The sequence below is a fragment of the Chenopodium album genome, chromosome 1, assembly GCF_948465745.1.
Source record: "Chenopodium album chromosome 1, dcCheAlbu1.1, whole genome shotgun sequence".
Lineage (NCBI taxonomy): Eukaryota > Viridiplantae > Streptophyta > Magnoliopsida > Caryophyllales > Amaranthaceae > Chenopodium > Chenopodium album.
This window is the reverse complement of record NC_137834.1, coordinates 6558039-6583897: the sequence shown is the minus strand read 5'-3', so window position 1 is coordinate 6583897 and position 25859 is coordinate 6558039. Positions and strand designations below refer to the sequence as shown.

At 34.7% G+C, this 25859-nt stretch overlaps 3 protein-coding genes across 4 annotated transcripts; all 3 read right to left on the bottom strand.

The window, feature by feature from the left end:
* Positions 1–1005: 1005 nt before the first annotated feature.
* LOC145627556 (uncharacterized) lies at positions 1006–1623 on the bottom strand. The gene has a single exon (XM_081679931.1). It carries the CDS (start codon positions 1621–1623, stop codon positions 1006–1008), a length of 618 nt encoding a protein of 205 aa, XP_081536057.1.
* A 753-nt stretch (positions 1624–2376) lies between these two features.
* LOC145627541 (uncharacterized) lies at positions 2377–4870 on the bottom strand. The gene is made up of 2 exons (XM_081679920.1): positions 3664–4870; positions 2377–2702 (listed from the first exon to the last, which is right to left on the bottom strand). Exons 1-2 carry the CDS (start codon positions 4868–4870, stop codon positions 2377–2379), a joined length of 1533 nt encoding a protein of 510 aa, XP_081536046.1.
* Positions 4871–7826: 2956 nt separating this feature from the next.
* LOC145640752 (homeobox protein knotted-1-like 6) lies at positions 7827–23335 on the bottom strand. Of its 2 annotated transcripts, XM_081692017.1 has the most exons (6): positions 22830–23335; positions 22470–22613; positions 22214–22352; positions 16844–16894; positions 8839–9077; positions 7827–8246 (listed from the first exon to the last, which is right to left on the bottom strand). In XM_081692017.1, exons 1-6 carry the CDS (start codon positions 23121–23123, stop codon positions 8088–8090), a joined length of 1026 nt encoding a protein of 341 aa, XP_081548143.1. In that variant the 5' UTR covers positions 23124–23335; the 3' UTR covers positions 7827–8087. The 2 variants fall into 2 exon arrangements, with proteins under 2 accessions (XP_081548143.1, XP_081548210.1); XM_081692084.1 differs by lacking the exon at positions 16844–16894.
* Between the last annotated feature and the right edge of the window lie 2524 nt (positions 23336–25859).

The following is a 25859-nucleotide window of genomic DNA, read 5'->3' as shown; positions in this document are numbered from 1 at the left end:
GTCTACACATGCATATTTGACCAAAGTATAACACAGAGCGAGTATACGTATTTTAGATTTATAGATAAGTTTTTTCTTGACATTTCAAATTATTCTATTTGCATTATGGTAGAGTCTACATTACATGACAAATATCGCTAAATATTGTAAATGTTAGGCACTGTTATGTATAATTAAATTGTATATACAGATTTTTCTTTAAAAAAAAACAAATTTGGCATACCTGCAGCGGTACGAGCACGTTTTCCTGGAATATAAGTTTCAACATACATGGATTTGAACTTGTGACTTTTTGCATAAACTCAATGCATTACCACTATGAAAAAGCTAAATTAATGTTATTTATTGCGTTAAAATTGTATTTAACCTATAAATTTACACATTTACCTATATAAAATAAATAAATAAAAATTAATTTTTTGGGGGGGTCCGGTGCCATCCAGGATCTTTAATAAGTCCGCCAATGTAAATACAAAAATTTCACCTGTTGTCCTTGGTTTAATGATTATTCCATATTTTGTACGGAGTATCAACCAAAGAATTTCTCTCGGTATAAAACCATAAGAGAAAAACAGCATAATTGCAGCAGCACGAACACGTTCTCTTTAAGCATAAGCAACATATAATTATTAACAAATTATATATGAATTATTCGTATATTAACAAATAACGTATTGTTGTATTGACAATGGATCTTGGCTACATACTAATGTAGCTATTATAGCTGCAACAAGGAAAGGCCCAAACGCGCGGCCCAAATCAAATAACCCAGATAATATATTCGCGACCCGTCCAAATCAACTCCACGCTCTATAAAATGAACATTTAGTTTAAAAAAATGAACATGAAAAAAATGAAAATCTAATAATAAAAAATGAACATGTAAAAAAAATGAACTTTTTTTTTACGGGAAAAGCAATAGATATTATTAAGTTGAAGCAGAATCTGCTGCAAGAGCAACAATTACATCAGAAGGAGCTTATTCAAGCCATACAGCATATCAACTTACTTTTTACTGAATTGAGCTAACATATGAGCACCGAGTTTCCCTTTCCTTCCAATATAAGAGAATGCGATGTGATCACACTTCTCATCACGACACAAGATGTCATTCACTATAAGGCCAAAGTAAGAATTGTCTCTTTTCTTGCTGTTAAGGTGGTGAATCAGCTTTAAATTATCAGATTCAAGGGTGAGTCTATTGAGACCATCATCAATTGTCACCCCAAGGCAACTTGCAGACAGGGCTTCAGCGATATCTACATCATAGCAGCCCTCGAGTTTGTGGCAGATTGAGAGCATGACATCTCCACCACAATCACGCACAATACCACCAAGGCCAATTGCATCATTCTTGAAAATTGCAGCATCGGTGTTGAGCTTGTAAAAACCAATGTTAGGGGCAGTCCATCGATGAGGAGTTTCAGTTCTGCAGTTCAGTTCTGAAGCCAGGGAAGCGTTTGCCTTCTCATATTCACCAACTATGTTAACAGCTCTTCTAATCACATTTTCAATCTGAATTTCTTTACTCTCGAAGCACCAAGCGTTCCTTTTTATCCAAACACCCCAGAGAATACACCAGAATAAGTTCCACCACTGCTTGTTCTTTACAAACCCACCCATATTATAGCACCAAGAAAACAAAGTTTGAATATTGTCAGTCTCGAACTGAATTCTTAAGGGTGACAGGTACCAGCAAGCTCTTGCAGCATCACAAAGGAACAGAGAGTGAACAATAGTCTCAGGGGCATCCCCACACACCGGGAAAATGTCACACTCTCAGATCTTCCTTTTCTTCAGATTATGGTGAACCGGAATAGCATTTTGCAGCACTCTCCACCCAAAGTGCCTAATTTTTGTGGGAACTTGAGCATTCCAAATATTGTTCCAGGGATAGGAGTTAGAAGGGGCAGAAGTCGATACAATTGTGTTCCACTTTGCTTGTAAGTCAGTGAAATAAGCACTTCGTACCGAGAATTCTCCATATTTTGTATGGTGCCATGTCCATCTGTCATCCTCCCCATAGAGAGCAATTGGAATTTTGAGAATTTCCCTGACTTCCCACTCCGAAAAATGGGCTTTGAGAAGAGTGGTGTTCCAATCCCCCTCTCTGATCAGATCAGCAACACGGGAAGGGGCATTTTCAGCAACTTGCCCTCTATGCAGCACACGAAAATTCGGCAAAGTTGGAATCCAGGGGTCTTTCCAGACATTTACAGTTGAACCCGAGCCAATCAGTTTCCTTGCACCCCTAGAAACCAGATCCCTCGAGGACATTAAAGACCTCCACGTATAGCTGGCATTACAAGACACTTTAGCATTCATCAGATCAGAGCTTGGGAAGTATTTTTGCTTGAGAGTCTTAGTCATTAAGGACTATGAATTGTTCAACAAGCGCCACACTTGTTTAGCCAGCATTGCCTTGTTAAAGATATGCAGATCACGTATCCCCATACCCCCATCTTTCTTGGAGAAGAGCATCCTTTCCCACGCAACCCAAGTAGTCTTGCGCTCCTCTTTTTTTTGCCCCCAAAAGAAGTTGCGGCACATTCTTTCAATCTCATTGAGAATACTAGATGGGATGTTAAAGCACTGCATAACATAAGTCGGAATTGCATGAGCAATGGACTTAATAAGGATCTCACGTCCAGCTTGGGAGAGAAAACCCTCCTTCCAACCTTTTAACTTCTTCCAAACCCTATCTTAAATGATAGAGAAAATCCCTTTTTTTGAACTACCAAGGTAAGTCGGGAGCCCAAGGTATTTGTCATGTCCTTCTACGGCCTTAAAGGTTAACTTCGATTGAAGCAAAAAAAAATTATTTGGCTCAATGTTTCGGCTAAAGGACACTTTGGATTTCTCCATATTCAATTTTTGGCCCGAAGCGGTCTCGTAGGTGGCAAGAATGTCGAGCACATTCTCAACTTTGTCTTCATTAGCCCTAACAAACAGAAGGCTATCATCGGCAAAAAATAAGTGGGAGATGGGATCCACTTTTTTCCCAATTTTAACACCATGGATGATCTTCCTTTTCTCGGCATCTCTAATAAGGGGGGAAAGGCCTTCGGCACAAATAATGAACAAAAAAGGTGAGAGGGGATCACCTTGCCTAAGCCCACGAGAAGGGAAAAATTCCCTAGAAGGTTGCCCGTTGACTAAGGTTTTAAAGGAAGCACTTTGCACACACTTCATTACGATATTTACAAAGCATATGGGGAAGCCGAGTTTCAACATCATACTCTCCAGAAAACACCATTCGACCCTATCATAGGCTTTTCTCATATCCAACTTTAGACCAAGGTGACCTATCTTCCCTTTTTTCTTCTTTCTCAAGTAGTGAAAACATTCATAAGCAACCAGAATATTATCAGTGATCAATCTGCCAGGGACGAAGCCACTTTGTGATTCATGTATAATGTCCGGAGAACAAGCTTCAATCTGTTAGCAAGGACTTTTGCCACAATTTTGTATAGGACATTGCATAAGCTAATTGGTCTATAATCAACAGGAGACTCACATTCTTTTTTTTTTGGGGATTAAAACAATGTAAGTCTGATTAATAGAGTCAATATCACCCCCATTATTTAAAATATCAAGCACACGATCAATCACATCACTACCCACAATACTCCAAAACTTCTAATAAAAAAAGAGCGCACATACCATCCGGTCCTGGAGCCTTCGTGGGGTGCATCTTCTTTAGGGCAATTCGAATTTCTTCACCTTTGAAAGGCGCATTTAGCATTGTTATCATTGCTTCGGGAACATTTGGAGTAACTTTATCAAGCACATTATCCATTTCCACTTGATGGGAAGAGCCAAAGAGGTCCTCAAAATGCTTCACAAAAACCTCCAAAATATGGTCCTCATCTTCATACTCATTCCCTGCCTCGTCTCGAATTTTAACAATGGAATTTCTTTTACGCCTTTGCTGAGCTTTGTTGTGGAAAAATTTGGAATTTTTATCCCCATTCTTGAGCCATTCTTGCCTACTTCGTTGCTTCCAATATACTTCCTCCCTTTCTTCAAGCTTGTCCATTCTTTCATCAATAGCCCGTATTTGGGCAATATTTTCGGGCGAAGGATCACCCTCCATCAGTTGAGCCATACGAGCTTTGAAATCCCCCATTTCCTTGGCAAAGTTGCCAAAGTATGCCTTGATCCATCCGCCAAGATTTGCTGCTGTACGCTTGATATTTTGCATGACATCACCCCCTCCTTCCCATGCATGTTGAATAATGTCACCACATGATTCCTCTCTAAGCCACATCTCCTCGAATCTGAAAATTTTAACCCTCTTCTTCTTTTTTGGAGCTTGAATGCGGAATTTAATACAGAGAAGAATCGGGAGGTGGTCTGATTTCCTCTTCTCGAGGTGAATAACAAAGCTTCCAGGAAAAAGCTCTCTGCATTCATCATTTGCAATATAACGATCAAGTCTCTCTTTGACATTCCCCTCCTCTTCTCTATTATTTGACCATGTGAAAGGGAAACCCACATAACCCAGATCACCTAAGCTGCAACTATCCATAGTGTCGCGCAAAATAGAGGCTTCAGCAAAATCGAAGTCATCACCCCCTTTCTTCTTATTCGACCATAACATCAGGTTGAAGTCTCCACCAACGAGCCAAGGTGTGCTATCTCCAGATTTGAGACTGATCAGAAGGTCACCTGTTTTGTGCTTATTTTCAGTTTCAGGGTAGCCATATATCCCAGTGAAACGCCAAGTTGCAGCCCCCTCATACTTGATTTTAGCATCAGTGTGATTTTGAAAGTAGTTGTTTATTTCAACATCCCAATCCTCTCTCCATAGCAATGCAATCCCTCCTTTTCTTTTTCTTCCATTCCCCTCACAGCCCACTGCCACCATTCCCTTACATCTCAGCTTATTTTTTATTTTCTCCATCTTATACACACTCATCTTAGTTTCTTGTAAGAAGATCAAACCCGGGTCTTCAGTGATGACAATGCGTCGGAGCGCATTGACCTTCCAGAGGTTGCCCAACCCCCGACAATTCCAAGATTTAGCAAAAAAAAATGAACATTTAGCAAAAAAAAATGAACATTTAGAATATTAGAAATGAACATTTATCATACAATCATAAAATAGCTAGATCATACCAAATAAAATGAACATTTCGTAAAAATAAACGAGCACATTAAATAAATGATAATTTAGCATAAAAAAACGTAAAAAAAAAAAAATAAACACATCAAATAATATTATGAACATTTAATATATTAAAATGAACATGATTTCATATATTTATATAGGTTCAAATTCGTTGTATATAATAAATTTACGAAAAATAAAGCTAAAATAAATCGTTAAAATATGTTCATTTTTATGTACTAAATGTTCATTTTGTACAAACTTGTTCAATTTTAAAGTACTCGGTGTTCTTTTTTTTTTACAGAATTTATACACAAGTTCAATTTGTAATTATTTTAGCTTTAAAAATTTGAATATCCACCTTAAATCTAATCTTGATTCATCATAGAGACAATATTTATTGATCAATAACATGATAAATTTTTTATCACAAATGCAAAATTGATTGAAATCAACAATGTTACAAGATTCACATGCATATTACACAAAAAAAAAAAATATTAAATTAAATCATCTCAAGATTCATTATCGCGACGAAGATGATGACGATGGAGAATGCTACGGTGGTGACGAAATGGAGAATATCCAGAGTAGGACAAAGAAGTTTAAAGATTGAAGGGAAGTAATAAAGTAAACTTTAAAGGAAAGGGAAAAAAGAGGACAGAGAAATTTTGGATTGAGAATAAAACCAGAAGAGAGAGGAAATTAATAGAGCTAAGCAAGAAGAAGAGAGATAGAGTTATGGGCGTTTGGTTGGGGTTAATCACTAAAGGGAATGGGAATCAACTGCCCCCATTCCCTTTATTTTTGTTTGTTAGCCCATTTTTCCATTCCCTTTACCCTCTTCATTCCCCCAAATCCCTCTAACTTCATTCCCCACCCCCCAGGTATTTCCATTCCCATTCCCTACCCACCTTCACACCACCACATCACCACCTTCACACCTACCAACAACCCAGACCACCGCCGCCCCTCCCCCGACCACCGTCGATCCTCCCCCGAGCCTCGCCGCCCTCCCTTCCCCTGCAAAAACATCTTACAGCCCCCGCAAAACCCTAGAAACCCCTCCCTATCCCTGTAAAATCGTCGCCCAGCCCTCCCACCACCCTCGAAACCCTAGCCGCTAAGAGTTTCGAGGGTGGTGGGAGGGCCAGGTGACAATTTTTGGGGTCGAGGGAGATCGAGGCTAGGGTTTTATGGGGCTAGGGGTGGTTTTTTCGGGGGAGGGGTGGTCGAGACAGGCGCGACTAGCGGCGGCGAGGGGTGGGAGAGGCGCGACGAGTGGTGGAGTGGCTGGGTGGTGGCGGCTGGAAATGGTGGAAGTGAAGCAATGTGGTGGTGGTGTGGTGGTTGGACTATTCATTCCATTCCTTTGTCATTCAAAACAAACAACATCCCAAAATTGGGAGATTTTCATCTCATTCCTTGTCTTTCCCTTTATTCATTCCATTCCGATTCCCCCGTGTGAACCAAATGGCCCCTTAAAATATAAGGAAGAGAAAAATACTTATGTTCATTTTTTATGTACTATATGTTCATATTTAAACATGCTGCAGATAGCTTAGCTACACTAGTGTGTAGCTAAGAATTTGTGGTTATATTGATAGATTGAGTGAGATTCTACTTTCTGGGTCAGTGATTCCTCAGACCTTTAGGTAAATGGGGCTTTACTGCTTAAGCTACACATGTTGGGCTTTTAAATAACTGATAACTTAGATACAATCCTTCTGTTATCTTCTTTACCTGAGTAGACTGGACCATTTTAAAGTTGATACATTTAATATATTGATTTTTGACTTTTGATACTATTCACAAATCTTACTGCGATTAATTTTTGTGATTTATAGTTATGATAAAACATAATCAAGTGGATTCAGTTGTATTCACTCAAAATAAAAAACAAAACAAAAAAAAAAAAAAGAGTCGGTTGTATTTCTAATTAAATCATTACAATATAAATTAAGGAAAAAGACTAAAAATGGAAAGAAAAAATAATAAACAAATTTATTACACTGATTTACTCGTGAATTGTCGATAAATTCTCAACTTAATAATAAAAAAGGGAAGTATTTTAATGCTCCATGTATAAGAAACTAAAAGAGGAAATATTGAAGATAAATTAACATTAATAACACCGATTTACGCGTGATTTTATCATGAATTCCCATTCCATTTTAGAAAGTATATTTAATGTTTTTATATAGTTTTAAGAAAGGACTACATATATCATTACCCTAAAATTAAATCATTGCATTAAAAAATAAAAAAAAAAAAAAAAATTGAGATTCTACTCTTTGGAAATTGAGAACAAATTAGACCTTCAGGAAAGTTGGGCTTTTGTTACAAATTTTGGGCTTTTAGATAAACTTGAGCAGATATTCTTGGGCCAGTGGCTCAGTCATTCAGATATCTTCCCCACTTGAGTTGATGACCACTTCTAAAATCCTCTTGACCCAGTGGCTCAGTCACTCAGTCTAAAAATACTCCGTAGTACATTCAGATATCTTCCCCACCTTTTTTTTTTTTTGAGAGCAAGATATCTTCCCCACTTGCATACAAGCATTTAACAGATTTTCTAAAATAGTACTCCGTATCAATTTAAAAATATATGACAAAATCACGCGTCTACCCATCCAAAGTGTTGTATTTAGCAGTTTCTTATTATTAATGAGCAGATAAAAGCAATTTATGTGAGTAATCTGACCATGAATAAGGATTCTAATGAAATTAGCCATTTCATTTTATGAGGATACATTAGTAGTACATCGTTTGGTTTACATTGCAATGAGAATGCAAATGGCGGAGGGGGTGTATATGCTTCCTCCATCGTCCAAAATGAACCTAAAGAGTGTTTCTCATATCGGTAAATTGCCATTAGCACATAATCACATATACATAAGCAGCCAGAATAATTATGATTTTCGTGTGAAGTGTTTGGTCTGTAGATGGACTTGTTTGTTGCCATCATACATCCTTAGTCATCTGTGAAGTATTGTCCGGAGTAATTTTCCATGAGCGCGTATTGCATGTTCTCAGATGGTTTCCAATGACGCTTTCGTTGGTTTATGAACCAATTGTTGATTTGCCTTTGATCAAGACCGGTCATTTCAGCTAGTGCAATTTTATCAGCTTCCTGCGTAGCAAAAACCAAAAGATGAGAAATGATTCGAACATACATGCATCATATAAAATCAGACAAATAAACAAATAGGCAGAACCTGAAGTTAAGATTCAGTTCTTTTGAAGGTAGCAATTATAGGTTGTATGTTGGGAGAAATCTACTCTCAATGTCACTCAAGTCTTTAAAGGGTATGTTTTTATAAGTAGTTTAACATGATTACGGAAAAAAGGAGGGTTTAAGTGAATATTAAGGGGTTAAATTCCGGTCTTCAAGATGCACTTACACTTCCTCCTAGTGAAGCCTTGATCTAGTGGTATCGCAACAAATGAGACAATCAGTTACTAGTAATACCGGGGTTAGATTGTCATTTATCTCGAAGTTATCTTCTTAACAAACCACAACAATGACAATAACATCCATCATAAATCCCACCAAGGCATTTTGCAATGTACCACAATGAAGAACTAGAAGAACAAAACAAAAGCTACTAAAACTTACATCTTGTAACATTAGGTCGTTAGCCACTAGGTTTACTATTAACATTAAGGATTATACACGCGAAACAAATTAGAGGTTAGGAGAAAACGGGCTGTATGGTACTCACAGTAGGATATGGCCATTTATAGTGAGCATTCCACCACTCAAAAAGCATCTGCCTTGCTTCCCTTGGTAGCTTCCCTTTCTTCTTTTTCTTGGAAAATTCAAGTTTGAGACTGCTTATATGACTCCCAAATTTACGTAGAAGCTGATCCTTGAGATCCCGCTCTTCATCCTTCGGCTGCAGATCCTGTACATCTACCTCTCCTGCACTATAATCCTCATCTGATGACACAGGACCTTCCTCTGGTAACATAGAAATAAATCAGTTCACGAGAAAAAAAAATCATGGATGGTGTTGAGCCATCAAACTGTAATTGAAGGTGTTATCTATAATGAATTGCACCACGGTGTTATTATTATCTAGGCAAGACTTCTAAAATCAACCTAATCGACTTACAGGCATTATTTCAATGTCGCAACAAAACAATCAATTTTCAAACTTTTTAGCAATAAGTCAGACACAAGAATAATAACATACCAAGTAATACATATTTGTTCCTTATATTAACAAACTGCTAATAATAGCAACAAAAACGTCAAGTATCTTGTAAGACGGCTTGCCTGCAATCTGATGTTATTACGAGGGCTAATGGAGTCATAGCACATCTGCGATTAACAGATTGCAATCTATAAGAGCCTACACATCTTTTACTTGTTCGATCTTGGTAAACATTGAGTACAATAGAGGAACTTCACAATGAATTCAGCTGCATCATACTGCACAGACATATATGGAGTAATGCACAACAATTTTGTAACATAAGGGAGACAATGAAAGAGGGGTCGAGGACTGTCAGCTTTGATTCTATCCTCCTTCAAAGGGAACCTTTATTCCACTTCTGACACCAAATAATTACAATTGAACTTAATGGCAAAATCACCATGTTTTTATAAATTGTATACCCTACAAAGATCTACTCCATGAAACTTCCAGAGTTCCAATTATTTTGACACACTAGAGGATTTTGGCCTTGGAAAAAAGTTTATTTGATTGAAATACAATGCATTACCACTAATAATCTTATTAACAAATGAATTCTTTTTTTCAAAGTCAAGCATCTACTTACAAAATACAGGGAAAAAAAGTTTCCATAACCTTCACACCGTTATTTCACATCATTTGATCCAACGCTTTACTAATTAAGTCCATTTAAAGCTAATACTATACTTCTTCCATTTCAACATACGGAGTACTTGCTTAACTTTCACTTTTTTTTGTTAATGCACTATTATAATCATTGGGAAGGATATGAAGGATATGACTTGGTTTAAAGGAGTTAGGAAGGATATGACTTGATTGGAAAGAGTAAAGAAGGATATAGAAGTATATGGATTTACATGAAATGAGGCATTGAATCATAAAAGATGGAGGAGAAAGATTTTTGTGGATGAATATACGGAATAATTAGTTTTGATTCATGTAGCCCATAAGCCCACTAATGGGATTAAGGCTTTAATTGATAGATTGAATGCACTATTATAATCATTGATATCTTTAATTTTCAATAAGTATCAAATATTATAGCATAAATCTTACAAAATCTTCTGACTGTTTTTCGTAGCTTATTAATCACCATATATAATCAAAGTTGTAAAGTATATGAATAATGTAAAAATCAAAGTGTTCCAAGTATTTAGATTTGGAAGAGGTATAACTTTTTTGTCATTCATTTTGCATGCTTGGTAAAAAAAACATATCGAGGTATATAGAGTGAAGGGAAATTAACAATAGAAACTAGAATATTGTTAGTGGGTGGGAGGATCCACATTAGGTAGGATATGAAGCAAGAGTTTGAGAAAACTAGACTTATGGTATGTTCTGATTGACTGAATTGAACTGAACTTAGAGCTTGTTCTAATTGACTGAATTGAACGGAATTGAATACTTTATGAGAGAAGGAAATTAAGAAATGAACTGAACTGAAAATAATATGAAAAGAACAAGTCCTTATTGGAGCTAAATTGAATCGAATTGAATATTTTATGAAAGAATGAAATTAAGAACTGAATTGAAAATAATATGAAGAGAACAGACCCTTAATGAAAGTAGCTACATAATAATCCTTCCATCCCAAAAATATTGCCCCAATATTCTTTCTAATAATTTATCCAATCGCTTTATTTCATATTTAACATTGTCCTTAAAGATTCAATATCATTCTCCACTTTATTTCCTACCTCATATACTAAAGAATAAAACTATCTATCCAACACCAAGTCACCAACCCCTTGTAAAAAAAAAAAAAGAGCTATAAGGCAGATACTAACCTACCATTTTTTTTTAACTGACACTTTTTAGAAAGTTTATTTTTAATTGACACTTTTCCTTTTGGGTAAGCTTTTTCTCTTATATTTACTATTGAACCCCACCTGTTATATCATTTTCCCTCATTCTCTCTTCTCTCATTAGTACGTGTGCCTAAATTAAATGTGTTAACTAAATAGAAACAGAGAAAATACTGTATTAAAAAACGAAAGGATTACCAAAGGGAACAAAGAAAAAGCTTCTCCTACATGCCAAAAATTGGAAAATAAAGAAAAATATTATAATAAAAAGGATTATTTATGAAGGTTAGAAAGAGATAGAGAAAGGTAGTGGACAGAAGATGGTAAAAAAGGTCATAGACCAGTCCTTTCCCAAATCAGAATGGACAAGACGGCACACTCAGAAGCTGCACAAATCAAAACTTGCATTTTTCAAAAATAAAAATGAAAACAAAAAAAATGGACAAAAAAGAAAGGGCAGTCAAATCCCCGTAAGGCACGCTGATATTTTGTCAGATTATGGGACCCACCCCTACACCTTAATGGGCCCCACAGGCCCATGAATATTTAGAGAAGGTAAAGAATATAAACAGTGCTATAGTCCGTCCAACTAACATAAGATACGAGGAAAAAGATAATCTACTTGTTTTAAGCTTAATACACTCTTGTCATTGTCATCTGCTTCTTCCTTCAATCATGCCCTAGGGATACTCCATTCACCATGCTCTTTCCGACTCACTAAAATTTGTCGAATTGAAACTAAAGGAGTTTTATAGACAATCTTTGAGAGACGAAGGGAACATCTTTTATGTGTCTGAAGTTATTCAAACTTATTTATTCGTGTTTATGATTATTTAGCAGCAATATCATGGACCAATTGAACATGTTATCTTTCAACTTTGTGAGTGTTAGACCCATAAGATCACAAACAATCAATATTGGATCAACATTGACCACATTTTTGTTTCGACATGCCCGATGTACTGTAATTATAATTAAGCCCAAAGCAACAATACAAGTAGACCTAAAACCTAATTGGACCAACATCAAGAACTTCCTACTATTGAGTTTAGCCTCAAATTCTATTCTCCTATCTTATTTAAACTAATATAATATTTGGTTTATAGACATAGCCGTAGCAATTCATGTTAAATTGAAATTTATGGGAACGAGCTTTAAATTCATGGGATTTTGTTAGATTTGTAATGTGGAAAGAGAAATTTCTATTAACCTAGGGGAAACTATGTAAATAAATTCCTACAGTTGTGGAAAGTGAAAATTCCCAGAATTTTTTAATTCCCTCACTGCACCATTTTTTTTCAACCAAACAACTCTCCCTAGTTACAATTCCTATGATATTTCATTTTCCATACTTTCTTATGCCAACTAAACATTCATCTAAGTTTAATAAGTTTATAAAGCATAAAATAAGACGAGAGCTAATACGTTCATTAAAAAAAAAAAAATTATTCCCCCCATGAGGTTTTAAAAAATACACGTGTACCGTAAGGTTAATATAATTAAATTTGCACAAGGGTTTGTTCTCTTCGGCTTATATTCAGTTCAGCTCCAATAAGTTAAATTTAGTTCTTAATTTCCTTCTCTCATAAAAAATTCAATTCAATTTTGTTTAGTTCAGCTCCAATAAGTTCAATTTAGCTCAGTAGCCCCTACACTCATAATAAATGTTAATTTTGTTAAATTGAGACCCTCTAAACACCAAATTCTATTAAATTATGATAGTGTAATGCTACTATTATGCTAAACCATTTAATTATCAAGTAAACTTAATTATAAATTTAATTTTAACACCCAAAAGTTTAGGATTTAGAATGATCGATTGAGTTCAAATTTTAATGTAATTTATACTTTTAGGCTAGTTTTAATGTAGTTTATGTTTTCAGCACAAACATAAATTACTAGTTTGTTGAATCAATTATATGTGCATTTTTAGACGATGGGCATTTGGTGCAAGTTTTTACAAACCTTAGGGGTATATGGTGCATTTGAAAGTTGTTAGGGGTACACGGTGCATTTTTTAAAACCTCAACAGTATACCGAACAATTTCCAAAAAAAAAAAAAAAATAACAACTAATAAGTTCATATTCTTTATTTTTTAATAAAGTTGCTACACTTTTCTACTCCGTAATTCGCAATATGTAAAAATTATACTACATAAAAAAAATTGATACGGAGAATTAAAATAGTATAAACTGAGTCAAATCTAACAAGAAAAAAATGAAGTATAAAGGACTAATATCTTCAAATAAGACTAGATTAACAAGTTTAAAAAAGATTTGAGTTAATAAAATTTTATATAAGGGTCTAACTACTTTTAATAAAATAAACTAGTTTTTGGCCCGTACGATGCCCCGGGTCATTGTTTGTAAATAAAAAATTATAATAAAATAAACTTTAATATATTGGCAATTATATATATATATATATATATATATATATATATATATTACTTGTTTATTTTTGCTAATATTAGTATACATTTAAATTCATTATTAAATGTGTAGCAACCTTAATTTTATGATTAGTATTATATTATTTTTCATTTGTCATAAAATTTCTTCAATTAAAGTAAACATGTACGTAGTTTTTTAAGAACAAAGTACTATCTTGTGGCTAAAAGAAAAAAGCTTTAAAATTACTATGCATTTTTTAGTTACATTTTTTAAATACATACTTCGTATAACCTATATTTTTTAAATACATATAACCTATATAAATTGTGATTGAGTAATTGAAAGAAATTAATTTAATTTTGTAATCATATTGTTGTTAAAAATATACACATATAAGTTGACAATTAAAAGTTTAGAATTTATAAACATGAATAGCTCATTTAAATGCAATTTTATTACGAAGAATCATAAGATGTGTCATTGGTGTGCCACTTGATTTGTCAAACCATAATGACACGTGGCGAGATTGGCGACACATGGCAGAATTACAATCCTTGTCTTTGAGTTTTAATATTGATATATTGATAAGGTAAGATAAAGGTTGATGAGCTCATATACAATAAGACAGGTTAATAGGTTCAAGCATAATAAGTTTATAGCTAATAAATTAAGATACTGGAAATTCTAGTGCACAGAGCAATACCTTAATCATAAACAACCACTTAACCAAGTCTAGGAATTTTAATATCACAAAGTCACTACATCCTTATCTGGAGTAAAATACTCTTTTAATTTCAATTGTTGTATGCACACAATTAACATAAGGTTAGTTTTTACACTTCATTTGATGAATACATGAAAAACAATTACTTAAATGAGAACAAAATACTCATAATGCACTGTACACTCAATGTTGAACTTATTTTGTCTTAAATTATTTTAAGTTATCCTAATTGACTATTTTGTATGTGATCTTAAGGATAGGGTACGGTATGGTCACAACATAAGGGTTTGTCAAAAATGTTATTTCGTCGAACATTATGAAACAGAGGGTTAGATTGTTAGAACCATAACTAGATTAGTGGTAGATGGATCACAGAACTTATTATATACTTCCTATATCATAAAAGGCGGGACACACCCCCACGTTCGCTCACCAATCACCAACCTAAAGTCCTCAACTACCTCATGCTCAATTAATATCAAAACATGAACCTTCTATCATACCCCATTGTTGTCGAACCCCAACTAGTCAATTAGTCAAGTACCCAAACAAAGAAAGAAAGAACGAACTCAAAACAACAATCAAAGCGCACATAACATAATGAAGAGAGACAAAGAGATAAACAGAAAAAAGCCTAGTAGAGTAGTAGGCAAATACAACAAACAGTAAGACTAGTAGGGTCATTACTCATACACTCTTACGAATACAATGGAAAAACAAGTGCACACACTTAAAACAAGTCTGACCCACCCACACTGTATTCTCCGGAAACACGTATGCATGAGAAAATTCAATTACTGGAAAACTATATTTCTGTGTTTTTTTTTTTTAACATGAAATTATATTCTGTATAGAAAATTATTTTATACGAATAACTGAATAAGAGGAAAAAAAAAATTGATAAAAAGATCTCTTTTTTTACAAGAAAAAAAATATATAATGGGACCATGAAAGGGATAGTGAGAAAGAGAGTAATTATTTTAATCATTTAAGTGGGGATGATAATAGAGAAATGATCAAATATTTTAAATAGGGCTTTAAAGTGAGAAAAATAATAATTCTATATAAAATTACCAAATATTCTGTACAAAAGTAAAATATTTTTTCAAATTACCAAGTGATGCATTTAAAAGAAAAAATTAATGAAAGGCGGTGTATATGAAAGAACTCTTTAAACATTCCTAATCGAAAACGGGGAGAACAAAAAGGATCAGAGATACTCCGTAGTCCGTAATATAGAGGAGAAAGAAGTGCACACAACACAGGTCAAAAACAAGCGGGACCCAAGAAACCTGAATCCTCCATAAACACGTATGTAGCGTCTTAACTAGAGAAAACTCTGCAAATGCATACATCTAAAATTGACCCTTCATCACAGAAACTAAGCATACCACTGAAAAGATTTTTTTTTAAAAAGAAAAAAGAAAGAGAAAATGACATTCCAACCAATAAACCCCTAACAAAGAGATAACATTAGTGTTTCTATTTTCTAGCATTTAAAAGCTGCTTTTTTTCTCATTTTTCAGCGTAAACTCCGGGAGTCTCCATGTGATGATGTGAGTTTTTAAGCCCCCACCCAAACTATACTATATCATCCTTTCCCCCTACCAATTATTTCATGCTCCTATTTTTCCCTATATATAGTTTGTCAAGGACTAACGACGACAACAACAACGACAACTATCGTTTTTGGAGGTCCATACTCCATAACTCGATATGTATCTCGTTTCTTAACTTAAAATAGCATATGAGTAACATAACAGTACAAACATCAGTCCCGTCCTAATCGGGTGAGTAATCGCTTCGCAGTTAAGCGTACAGCAACAATGTAACACATACTTGGTCCATCATTAATAGATTAGAAATTTACTACCAATATGGATAACAAGAGCTTTAAGGGAACGATTAAAACTTGGGTTTTTTTCTATTTGAAGGAACGAACTTTATTTAATTATGACACATGAAGTATATGCTTTGAAAACAATTATACTACCATGAAGTCAGACCTGAAATTTTCCTGATTTACTTTGCTAGCAAATAAAACAGTTCATGGAAGTACATTGTAAAATAGTCCAAAAGAATCTATCAACGAATTTGTTAGATAATGAGAGTACAAGAAGGCAGCCTAAATCGATCCATACTCCTATTAAAACCTCAGCTCCCGTACAATAAATCTCGTCTCATCTTTATAAGTCATCTCACTCTAATTTTACACTAATCTTAAGCAGGAATTCTCTTATTAGATGACCTTTTGGGATACTAGTTACTAAGAAACCTAGGATAAGAGTCCTACGCATAAAGATCAAGCATTTTTCTAATACTCATTCACACCACAACTAGACAAGCAAAACAATTTAAGAATTGCTCCCTTCTAATAGGTCACAGCTCAAACATACTAAAACGTAGCATGTGTCGAAATGTAGGCATTCTACTACCAAGTACCAACTACGGTTAAGTTACTCAAGTGCCTATCAACTCTCCCTAAGGTTTCTGCTAAACGGATTTTCAAATTAAGCTTGCAATGACAATCACATGATATTAGAAATTTTCTTAAAATTTTAAAGCATACTACTCTTTAACCCAATCCATAACATAATGCTAATACCTTCAAGTGAGCCTTGTTCTTGAGAGGACTCCCTTATTGTCTCTGAATCACCTGTCGTACCGAAAGGGAGTACATGTTAAAGACACTCCATTTACCAGTCTAATTTTCCCAAACTTCCAATGTTGCACTAAAGAATTATGAAATTCAAAAAAATGGAAATAGCATATTGGCCAATCAAGAATAAAGCAAATTTCTTAGGTAGGCAAAGCGAGAAGGATTACTAAAGACCAATAAGGAGGCAAAATTTGATGTCCATTTCATGAAAAAGAAATCAACAAAGAGGTTTCCTATCTTATTCAATAAGTATACATAGAAAAAAAATAAAAAATAGGGAAATTCTCTTTGGTAAACTTCAATTTTATAAAATTCTAAGTGGTAAACAAAGTTTTTTAAAATTATCTTTGGTACTCATAAACTTTTTATAATTATTAGTGGTGCCATTAATTATTATTTAATTAAAAATTTAACTATAGTTAGGTTTTTTTTATTTTTTTAACAATAACATTTAACTATAGTTGGGTTTTTAATTATTTTTTTAATAATTTAATTATTATACTAATTTTTGTTTTAAAAAAAAAAAATCAACCACCCCTTCCCCCCACCCACTCCCAGCTCCCCCTCCCCTGCACCCACCCACGCCGGCGCACCGGCCGCCCAACCTTCATCGGTGCGCCGTCCTCACCAACCCCTAGAAACGCCGACCTCCCCCAACCTCTGTTCGCCGCCCTAGAAACACTAAACCCAACCCAAAAACACCACAAAAACCCAAACCCGTTTAGGGTTTTTAAACCAAACCCAGAAATCGGGTTTGAGTTTTTAAGTGGTTTAGGGGGCTGGTTTTCGGGGAGGCGAAGGGGATAGGGGTCGAATCAGGGTGGGGGTCAGGGGAGGAGGGCCGATTCCGACAGGGAGAGGGTCGTGGTGTAGGGGAAACGGGTTTGGGTTTTGTGGTGGTGAGAGGTTATTTTCGAGGGAGAGTGGGCGATTTTTGGGGTTGGAGTGGGCCAATTAGGGGTGGTTTTTGGGGTTAGGAGTGGCTGGCCGGCCATTTTCGGGGGATAGGGGAGACGGCCGACCATTTGCCGACGAGATGGGGGTTGGTCATGGGGTTTCGCGGTGGCGGGAGGGGAGGGGAGGGGGGCCAATTCCGACGGGGATCGGAGAGTGGAGGTGTCGTAGGTGGAGGAAAGGGAGGAGCTAGAGGTCGGCGGCGCTAGGGGAGGTCGGCGGCGCTAGGGGAGGTCGGCGGCGTTTTCCGGCCACCGGGAGGGGGCTAGGTTGGGGGAGGGGCTGGGCAGTGGGTTGGGGGAGGGATTGGGTTTTTTTTTTTTTTTTAATAATTTCAATATAATTAAAAAAAATAAAAAACTAACTATAGTTAAGGAAATAACACTTATCAATGGTAATCAATAATTTAGGTTTACCATTGATAATAAAATTTAAGAATGTTTACCACTTAGAAAATGGAAAAGTTGGAGTTTACCAAAGAGAATTTCCCAAAAAAATAATTGACTTGAATTAAAAAAATAAAAGGCATACAATGCACCATGATAGCAACATATTAAAGACTCTCCAAGTCTCACACAAGAAATGCACACAACGAACATACCGTGAAAAGGAGGCATGCATAAATCATCTAAACTTAAGCATCGTTGGCACAAATTAATCCCTAAATATTACCAAAATTGAGAAAACACAACAGCTTGAGATACAACATAAATATAATGAAACTAGGTTACACCTTATAACTAACTTTCTTAATAACTTTAGAGAGTAGATGATTATCGGCCATGCCTGAACAGCCATTAACTAATGGATAACCCAACACCATGCAATAAGCTTTCAAACTTCTGATTTGAGCAAGCAATAAGAATTCACAGAGGAGAATAAAAAAAAAGCTAAAATTTTCAAGCAAGCTAGTGATCTAATGGCTATAAGAAAAATATAATCTCCTCAACTACATGATCCATCAAAATTCCAAGACATTCCAAGGTTGGTTCTGCAAGCTAGAAAACAAAGAAGCAAATTTTTTTTAGGGGAAGCATCACATATTGCCTCTAAATCCATCAAGTGGAGAACTTTGTATCACTTTAGCAAAAGCTAATTATGAAACGATTACCACAGCTTTAGATTAAGAAATAAAACCCTTTTATTTCGGCTAAGTAGAAGTTACCAAGAATAGTAGTAGTACAAACTTAGTCATAGATAAAAATATAGACATTAGGAACATATGCATATCATAAAAGAATTAAAGCTCCAACAATGTGGTCAGTGGCGAATAATACAAGTTAATTTATAATTAAACCTTCCCACAGCCAAATCTGTGCCAAACGAAAGTAATCGCATAATCACTATATATGTCTTAAATGGAAAGTACAAGGTAAGCATGTGGTATATGTCAAAACTCATCCAAGTGGGTATGCGCATGTGGTGATGAGAATCTCAATCAGATGAAAAACAATTAAGAAATCATTCACTTAAGCACAGGATTAAGATAAAACAGACCACACGGAACAAATCAACAGATCAGATTAGAGGGCCAAAAAGTTAGTTTGTACTTTCAATTAAGAAAATATAGTTTCCAAACATGATTTAAGATTACCTTCAATCTGCCTTTGAATAATTAAAGCATGAGAAATGTTTTAAGTATACATTATTTTAAAAGTATAAGCAATTAAGCCCACAAAGTTGGACAACACGACAATATAACAAATGGAAATGGTTGCAGCTTTTTTCCCTGACAAGGGATGTTAATAAAAACACATCTTTGTACTTCCATTAATCATAGAATCGGGTTTAAAAAGTCAAGTAATTATCTACAAAGTATGCTTAACAACAAATGCCACCGGTACTTGGTCTTCCTAATCATCATCAGAATTAATTATTTTAAACAGCAACACAATCAAACACATAGCATGGTAGAGATCTTAAAGTTCAAAAAGGATCAAAGAAAAAGACATTTTTCAAGTCAAAGAAAGCATATCACTGAAGAGATACAACACACCATAGCACAATTACACAAATCTTTTACAAAGTGCTGACTGTCCATGCAAGCACATTATCAAGATAGATCATATGCGAATCTTTGTTTAAGATAATTTTCTTATTATCCTATAGATAGCGAATTGGTGGCAACACAACTACCTAATTACCACTTCTCGTAAAATAAATCACACAATCTGATCAGATTTCCTTTATTCCTTATGATGACAAGAAGATAATCCGTAAGTTAAAAATCCTATATAAGCCCAAAAAACAAAATCAAAAAAGAAAAGCAGTCCAAAGCAGGCAATTCCTGATGCCCAATTCCACCTATTATTAGTTGCAATAAAGAACTCTCATGCACCATTGGAACTTGAAGCTCTTTGAAAGTTACAAGGCAAGGCATTATCAAAGGCAACAATGAGATTCAATTATAAATAATAAAAACATATATGCACTTACCTACATATTCAAATAGCCAATTATGTCTACACTACTGTATTATATTATCGACTCTTTATAGCAAGCTTTTCTAAGGCTTAATATGATAGGAAGCTTTTTTTTTTTCCTTAAGGATGATTGATCCACAACCCCTCTCCCCTCCCCCACCAAGGCCTTCTCCATCCTCTTATTTGCTTTCGGAATAAATGCTGGCTATCTCATGGCAGAAGAAAAGCTATTTTAAGTTGATATCAAAGCCAACACAAATATATTATAATGAAACTAGGAATAAGTTTGCCAAAATTAATCTAAGGAGTCTGAGAAATTCAAAGTTTGTTTTTTGACAACCACATTCTGTAAGGGATACAATAAGCTAAATAATGCAACTAACAAATCTCATATGATCTTAGAATTAATGGCATGCAACTATGCAAGTGCAAAGAATTTCGAGTCAAACAAGAAGGTGAAAAGGTTTTGACAAGTATCAACATTAACATTTAAGGTTTCTACATCCAAAAGATTATCATACTAGTCACACTTCAATCATCAACTAGCAAGATTTCCCTATGTGTATCCACATAATAAGATGTGAACATGTAGTACATGATATACAAATCAACTCACCCTAACATTCGAGTTTGTTATAGTGATCATAGAAAAATCATGAACAATTAAGGTGTAAAATGCAAAAATTGGTTGTTTCTTAAATCCATTCATATCGGATCCTTGACACCTTAACATGGACACTGGTTATACGGACACTCCAAACAAACATCTTGGTGCAAAAACGAGAGATTTGTAGTGAACACGCACCCGTGTCAAATACAAGTTCCAAAAAAAGAGACATTAATAAGATTGACATAAATTGACACAACAAATACACATCGTGATCCGAACCCCATGACATTTACTCCATTTTGAATGTTTTGCAAACTGCCAGATGAATTATTTTACCTCAAAAACTTTGGAGAAAAAACCGGGAGGAAATAATAAAGAAAGATCATAGAAATATAATGAACATTGGCAAGAATTGGGCCTACATTTTCTGAACTTTTACAGGCTTCCACACGACTACAGTTTACTTAGGGAATGACAAAAACTAGCTGATTTTAGTAGTACTGCTAAAGAGAACTCTTAAGGCTGGTAAAAAATAATTCTGCTATCAACTGTTTTCATCACTACTACTACTCCAGTATATATTTCATCTGAAATGTCAAATTCAGAATCTCTTAACCGTGCAAGTCTCAATCTTTTCAGTGTTCAGTTTTCTTCTCCTTTCCCTCTTATATCTGACACAAAACTCAGATAACTCAATGTAAAAGAAGAAAAGAAATACATCCCAAAAGGAAGATAATAAAGTAATTAAGGTGAAAGGATTAGTGATTCAACTGCTAACAAAAGAACATCTAATTACAACCCAGCCCATACAAGATGATTTTAGCTACACTTAAACTCGTTACGACTCGTACGAGCAACGTATGAGACGATCACATGTACACGAGGCTAATAATCTGCACATGAACGACTAAAATGTATGTAACAACAAACAAGAATAAAGAGATGAACACTATCTACTATCTACTCATTACTAGGGTTTTTATAAGACTAGTTGAAAGTCCTATAACACCAAAAAATAAAGTTTTTTGTTTTTGGGTTTTTTTTTTGTTTGTTTACTTTATAGAGTAAAACTATAGGAAAACCAACAGAAGAACAATCATTAGTGCACAAAGCTCAATGAAGCTTAGTTAAACAATATACTCCTATATAATCATAAATAGGAAAAAAAAACACTATATTTTATACACTGACATCGAATTAAATACTACCTCCACCTCCGTTACCTCATATTTGCAACGATTAGACAATTTTCCTCTATGTCAAATCGTTGCAAATAATATGAAACGGCGGTAGTATACGAATTATTAACAATGAGTGAGAAAACTATACCAGCAGAGGCGGTCTTGACAAAGGCTCCCTTGCAGAGATTCCGGAGCTGAGTCTCAATTTTGTTTAAGAAGTTTGTGGCTTCGTCGAAGGGTCTTGAAAGATCTGACTTATACTTGTCCAATATCTCACAGTAAGTCTCCTGAATAAATTATATAATATTTTTTCCAAATAAAGTCAAAAACCATATACTCCTACTACTAACTAACTAACATAATCCAAAGAACAAAAATAAAAAAGGGCGTTTTTAGTAGGGGACCATGAATTCATCAAGCTCAGGATCCATTCCTATGCACGTAGTACTTCTCCCTCCTCCTCCTACTCCTACAACTTCTCTTCTATAAATGTCGTTTTCTTGCTTGAGTTCCTCCAGTATGCTCGCTACTTCCGGCGGCGCTCCCACCTATATCACAAATTCAAATTAACATTTTTTTTTTCCGTGATTCTTGTGCGACAACAGCAGCAGTGGACTGTTGTCGCACAAGAATCTTCAGTATTTTATGCGACAGCGCAGTGTTAACACACAGCATCACCATAGAATTACGATGTGATGTGCGCTGTCGCATAAAATACTGATCAAATTACTGAATAAGATTGTAAAAGATAAATAAAATTACACCTTATGGCAGTCAATATAGGACTGAAGAAGGCGAGGATAGTGAGGATGAGAGGCGATCTTAGCCTTAATAGAGGAAGACGTGTCATCACCTCGTTGATGCATCTCAGAAGCCGACTCGGAAATACAAGTAGCCGAGATCAGCTCATCGGAGCCGAATCGGACAGCGGCGGCGCTGCCGGAATTCATAACGAAGGAATGGTAATCCGACGGCAGGATAAGATTTTCCGGCGACATCAAGGCTTTATCAGAATAATCAGCAGCCGTCGGATGAAGGCCGTAAATCTCGTCCATCATAAAAACATAAATGGAAAAAACATCAACCTGAAAAATAAGGGGATTATGTAAGAGAGTAGGAGAGAGAAAATGGAATTTAGGTTATTTGGTTTGGGGAGGAGAGAGAAAGTGTTTAAGATGAAATTGGAGTGGCAAAAGGAGAGATTGTGATGTTGGGAAGTGTGAATTCTGGTGATTAGAAGAAGAACGAACTAGTATTGCAGTGATTCATTCACTGATTGAAAAAAAAGGGAAAATTATTAATAAAAATATAAATAAATAAATAAAAATGGGGGAAAATAAAATAAGAAATAATAATAATAATAATAATAATAATAATAATAGATGCTGGTGATGGTAGAAGGGGTAAGGTTATGGAGTAATGTAATGTTGTTCATGAGCCCCTTGTTTTTATTTGTTCTTTTGTCTCTTTACTTATTTTTGTACTATACTTTTTTTTTTTTTCTATGCTTTTATTTATTCAAACTGAGTGTTTTTTTTTTTCAATGTTATACTTATATACTTAATTTCAAGTATTTATTTAAACAGTGTTTTTTTTTCATTGTTATACATCTTTTATTTAGTACTCCGTATTTATGAATATTGTATGGGGATTATGATGGTTTCATCATATACTTGTATTGTTATCCTTACAACTTGTACCGTAATTTCTTTCTACATATTTAGGGCTTGTTCAGGCCCTTAATAAGGACTCGAGTATAAGATGCAACGATTAGACGCTACATCCAATCGTGGTGATTAAACATGCATATGATCTTTACAAGAATCGAACATGCAACCTCAAACTCTTATATTAAATGTTTCACCAATAAGCTATGACATATTTTATGTACTCTTTGTCAAACAATATTTATATATCTAGTGTTGAAAAGGCTTTTCGTATCGAAATTTAGGATTTAGTGGCGATTGTAAATGATACGATTTCTCAAAATTATATAAATGTGTAAAAATAGTGTGGATATGTATTATTATGTTTTCCGTATCGATTTTATATGGGAAAACCATGGCGATTGTAAAAATGATATGACATCCTTTGTTATTTCACAAACATACTTGCATATTGTAGCGAATATACAATCGCTACGAAAAGGGATTTTTCTTGTAGTGAACCTGTAACGGTGGTAGTATTATAAGTATGAGAATCACTATTAGACTACAGAGTACATATATAGTACCTCTGTGGTTCTATTACATATGGAGTATTTTCTCTATTCTAAAATAATTAACACAATTAAACTTTTTATGCATGTTGATACACTAATTTGACCTTATTTTTATGCACAAGTAGTTAAATATTACTCCATCTCTTAATTTTTGCCCCATAGAATTATGTTAACTTTGAAAACTTTAACGAGAATTAATAAGAGTCTATTCTCATTGGCTGAACTGAACTGAACTGAACTGGACTTATTAGAGCTAAACTGAATTGAATTGAAATGAGCTGAAATGAATATTTTATGAAAGAAGGAAATTAGAAGCTGAACTGAACTCAAAATAATATGATGAGAACAAGGCCTAAGAGATAATAATATCATGTAGGATCTTGTTGGATTCGTTTCATTATATATTTTCCTAATACTATTTTTTTCATAATTTTTATGATGCGTCTTGGAGACCATGAAAAGTCAAATGAAGTAAAAATGTAGGGATTCAGGGAGTAATAAAAATTATATAAAAAAAATTTATACTCCTTCCGTCCCCTTTTGACCTTATGGACATTTTTCACGAGAATTAATAAACACAAAAAAGAATAGTTAAATTAGATCGAAAAAGTAATTTGACATTGGGTATACAAAAAAGTAGAGAGAGAAAGTAATAAAAGTACAAGGGAAAACAAAATTTACATGATCTGAGAAAGTTAATTTTGCACAAATATTGTTGCAAATTGGAGGGAATTTTTGAAAAAATTAATATTAATATATAGTTGTTAGAAAAGTTAAATGGGGTGAACATTTTGGGACTAAAATTTGTCCATAAGGGACTATCAAAAGGGGACGGAGGGAGTATTAGAAAATTTTATATTAGTTCGTATCTTACAACACATTTATATTTAATGATAACATTTGTAATTATTATGTTTATAAAAAAAAGTAAAAAACTATAGTCAAATTTGATATTGAGTGGTGTCAATTATTCTAAGACGGAAGCTACACATAATCTATAACGGAGGTAGTATACACTTTATAATTCATGTCTCAGGCAAAACATTACCCATATGCGCATACGGTACAACAGTAGTAATAAATGGTATTACCATTTATATGAAATGTTAAACAGGTCCAATGCTTATTCTTGACTTATTTATGAAAAATTAAATTTATTTTCTTTAAAAAAAAAATTGACAAATTAAGTTTATTTGGACAATATAAGTATAAATAAATTCGGATAAAATTAGCTTTGTTATACAGAAAAGGAGTTTGAAGGCCTTTAAGATGCTTGTATATAATTAAGGGGCCGTTTGGTTTGCACGAGGGAATCGGAATGGAATGAACAAAGGGAAAGGAGAAGAATGGAATGAAAATACCCTATTTTTGCTTTGTTGTTTGTTTTTAAAACAAAGGGATTCATTCCCCCACCACACCACCACCACCACAACCACCACACATTTCATCAATTTTTCACTTCCCACCATTTCCAACCACCGTCGCACCTCCTCCACCACTTGCCGCACCTCCTCCACCACCCGCCGCCCTTCGCCGCACCTCCCCCTCCCCTCGCCGCGCTAGCCCCGATCTC

Coding starts and splice junctions, on each gene's coding strand:
- LOC145627541 (XM_081679920.1), bottom strand. CDS start 4,870: ATGGTGGCAGTGGGCTGTGAGGGGAATGGAAGAAAAAGAAAAGGAGGG. Junction 2,703..3,663: donor GAAGGCTCCAGGACCGGATG/GTATGTGCGCTC, acceptor CTATCATTTAAG/ATAGGGTTTGGAAGAAGTTA.
- LOC145627556 (XM_081679931.1), bottom strand. CDS start 1,623: ATGGGTGGGTTTGTAAAGAACAAGCAGTGGTGGAACTTATTCTGGTGT.
- LOC145640752 (XM_081692017.1), bottom strand. CDS start 23,123: ATGATGGACGAGATTTACGGCCTTCATCCGACGGCTGCTGATTATTCT. Junction 22,353..22,469: donor CTGAGCTTGATGAATTCATG/GTCCCCTACTAA, acceptor TAATTTATTCAG/GAGACTTACTGTGAGATATT. Junction 9,078..16,843: donor AGAACAAGGCTCACTTGAAG/GTATTAGCATTA, acceptor CTATGTTACCAG/AGGAAGGTCCTGTGTCATCA.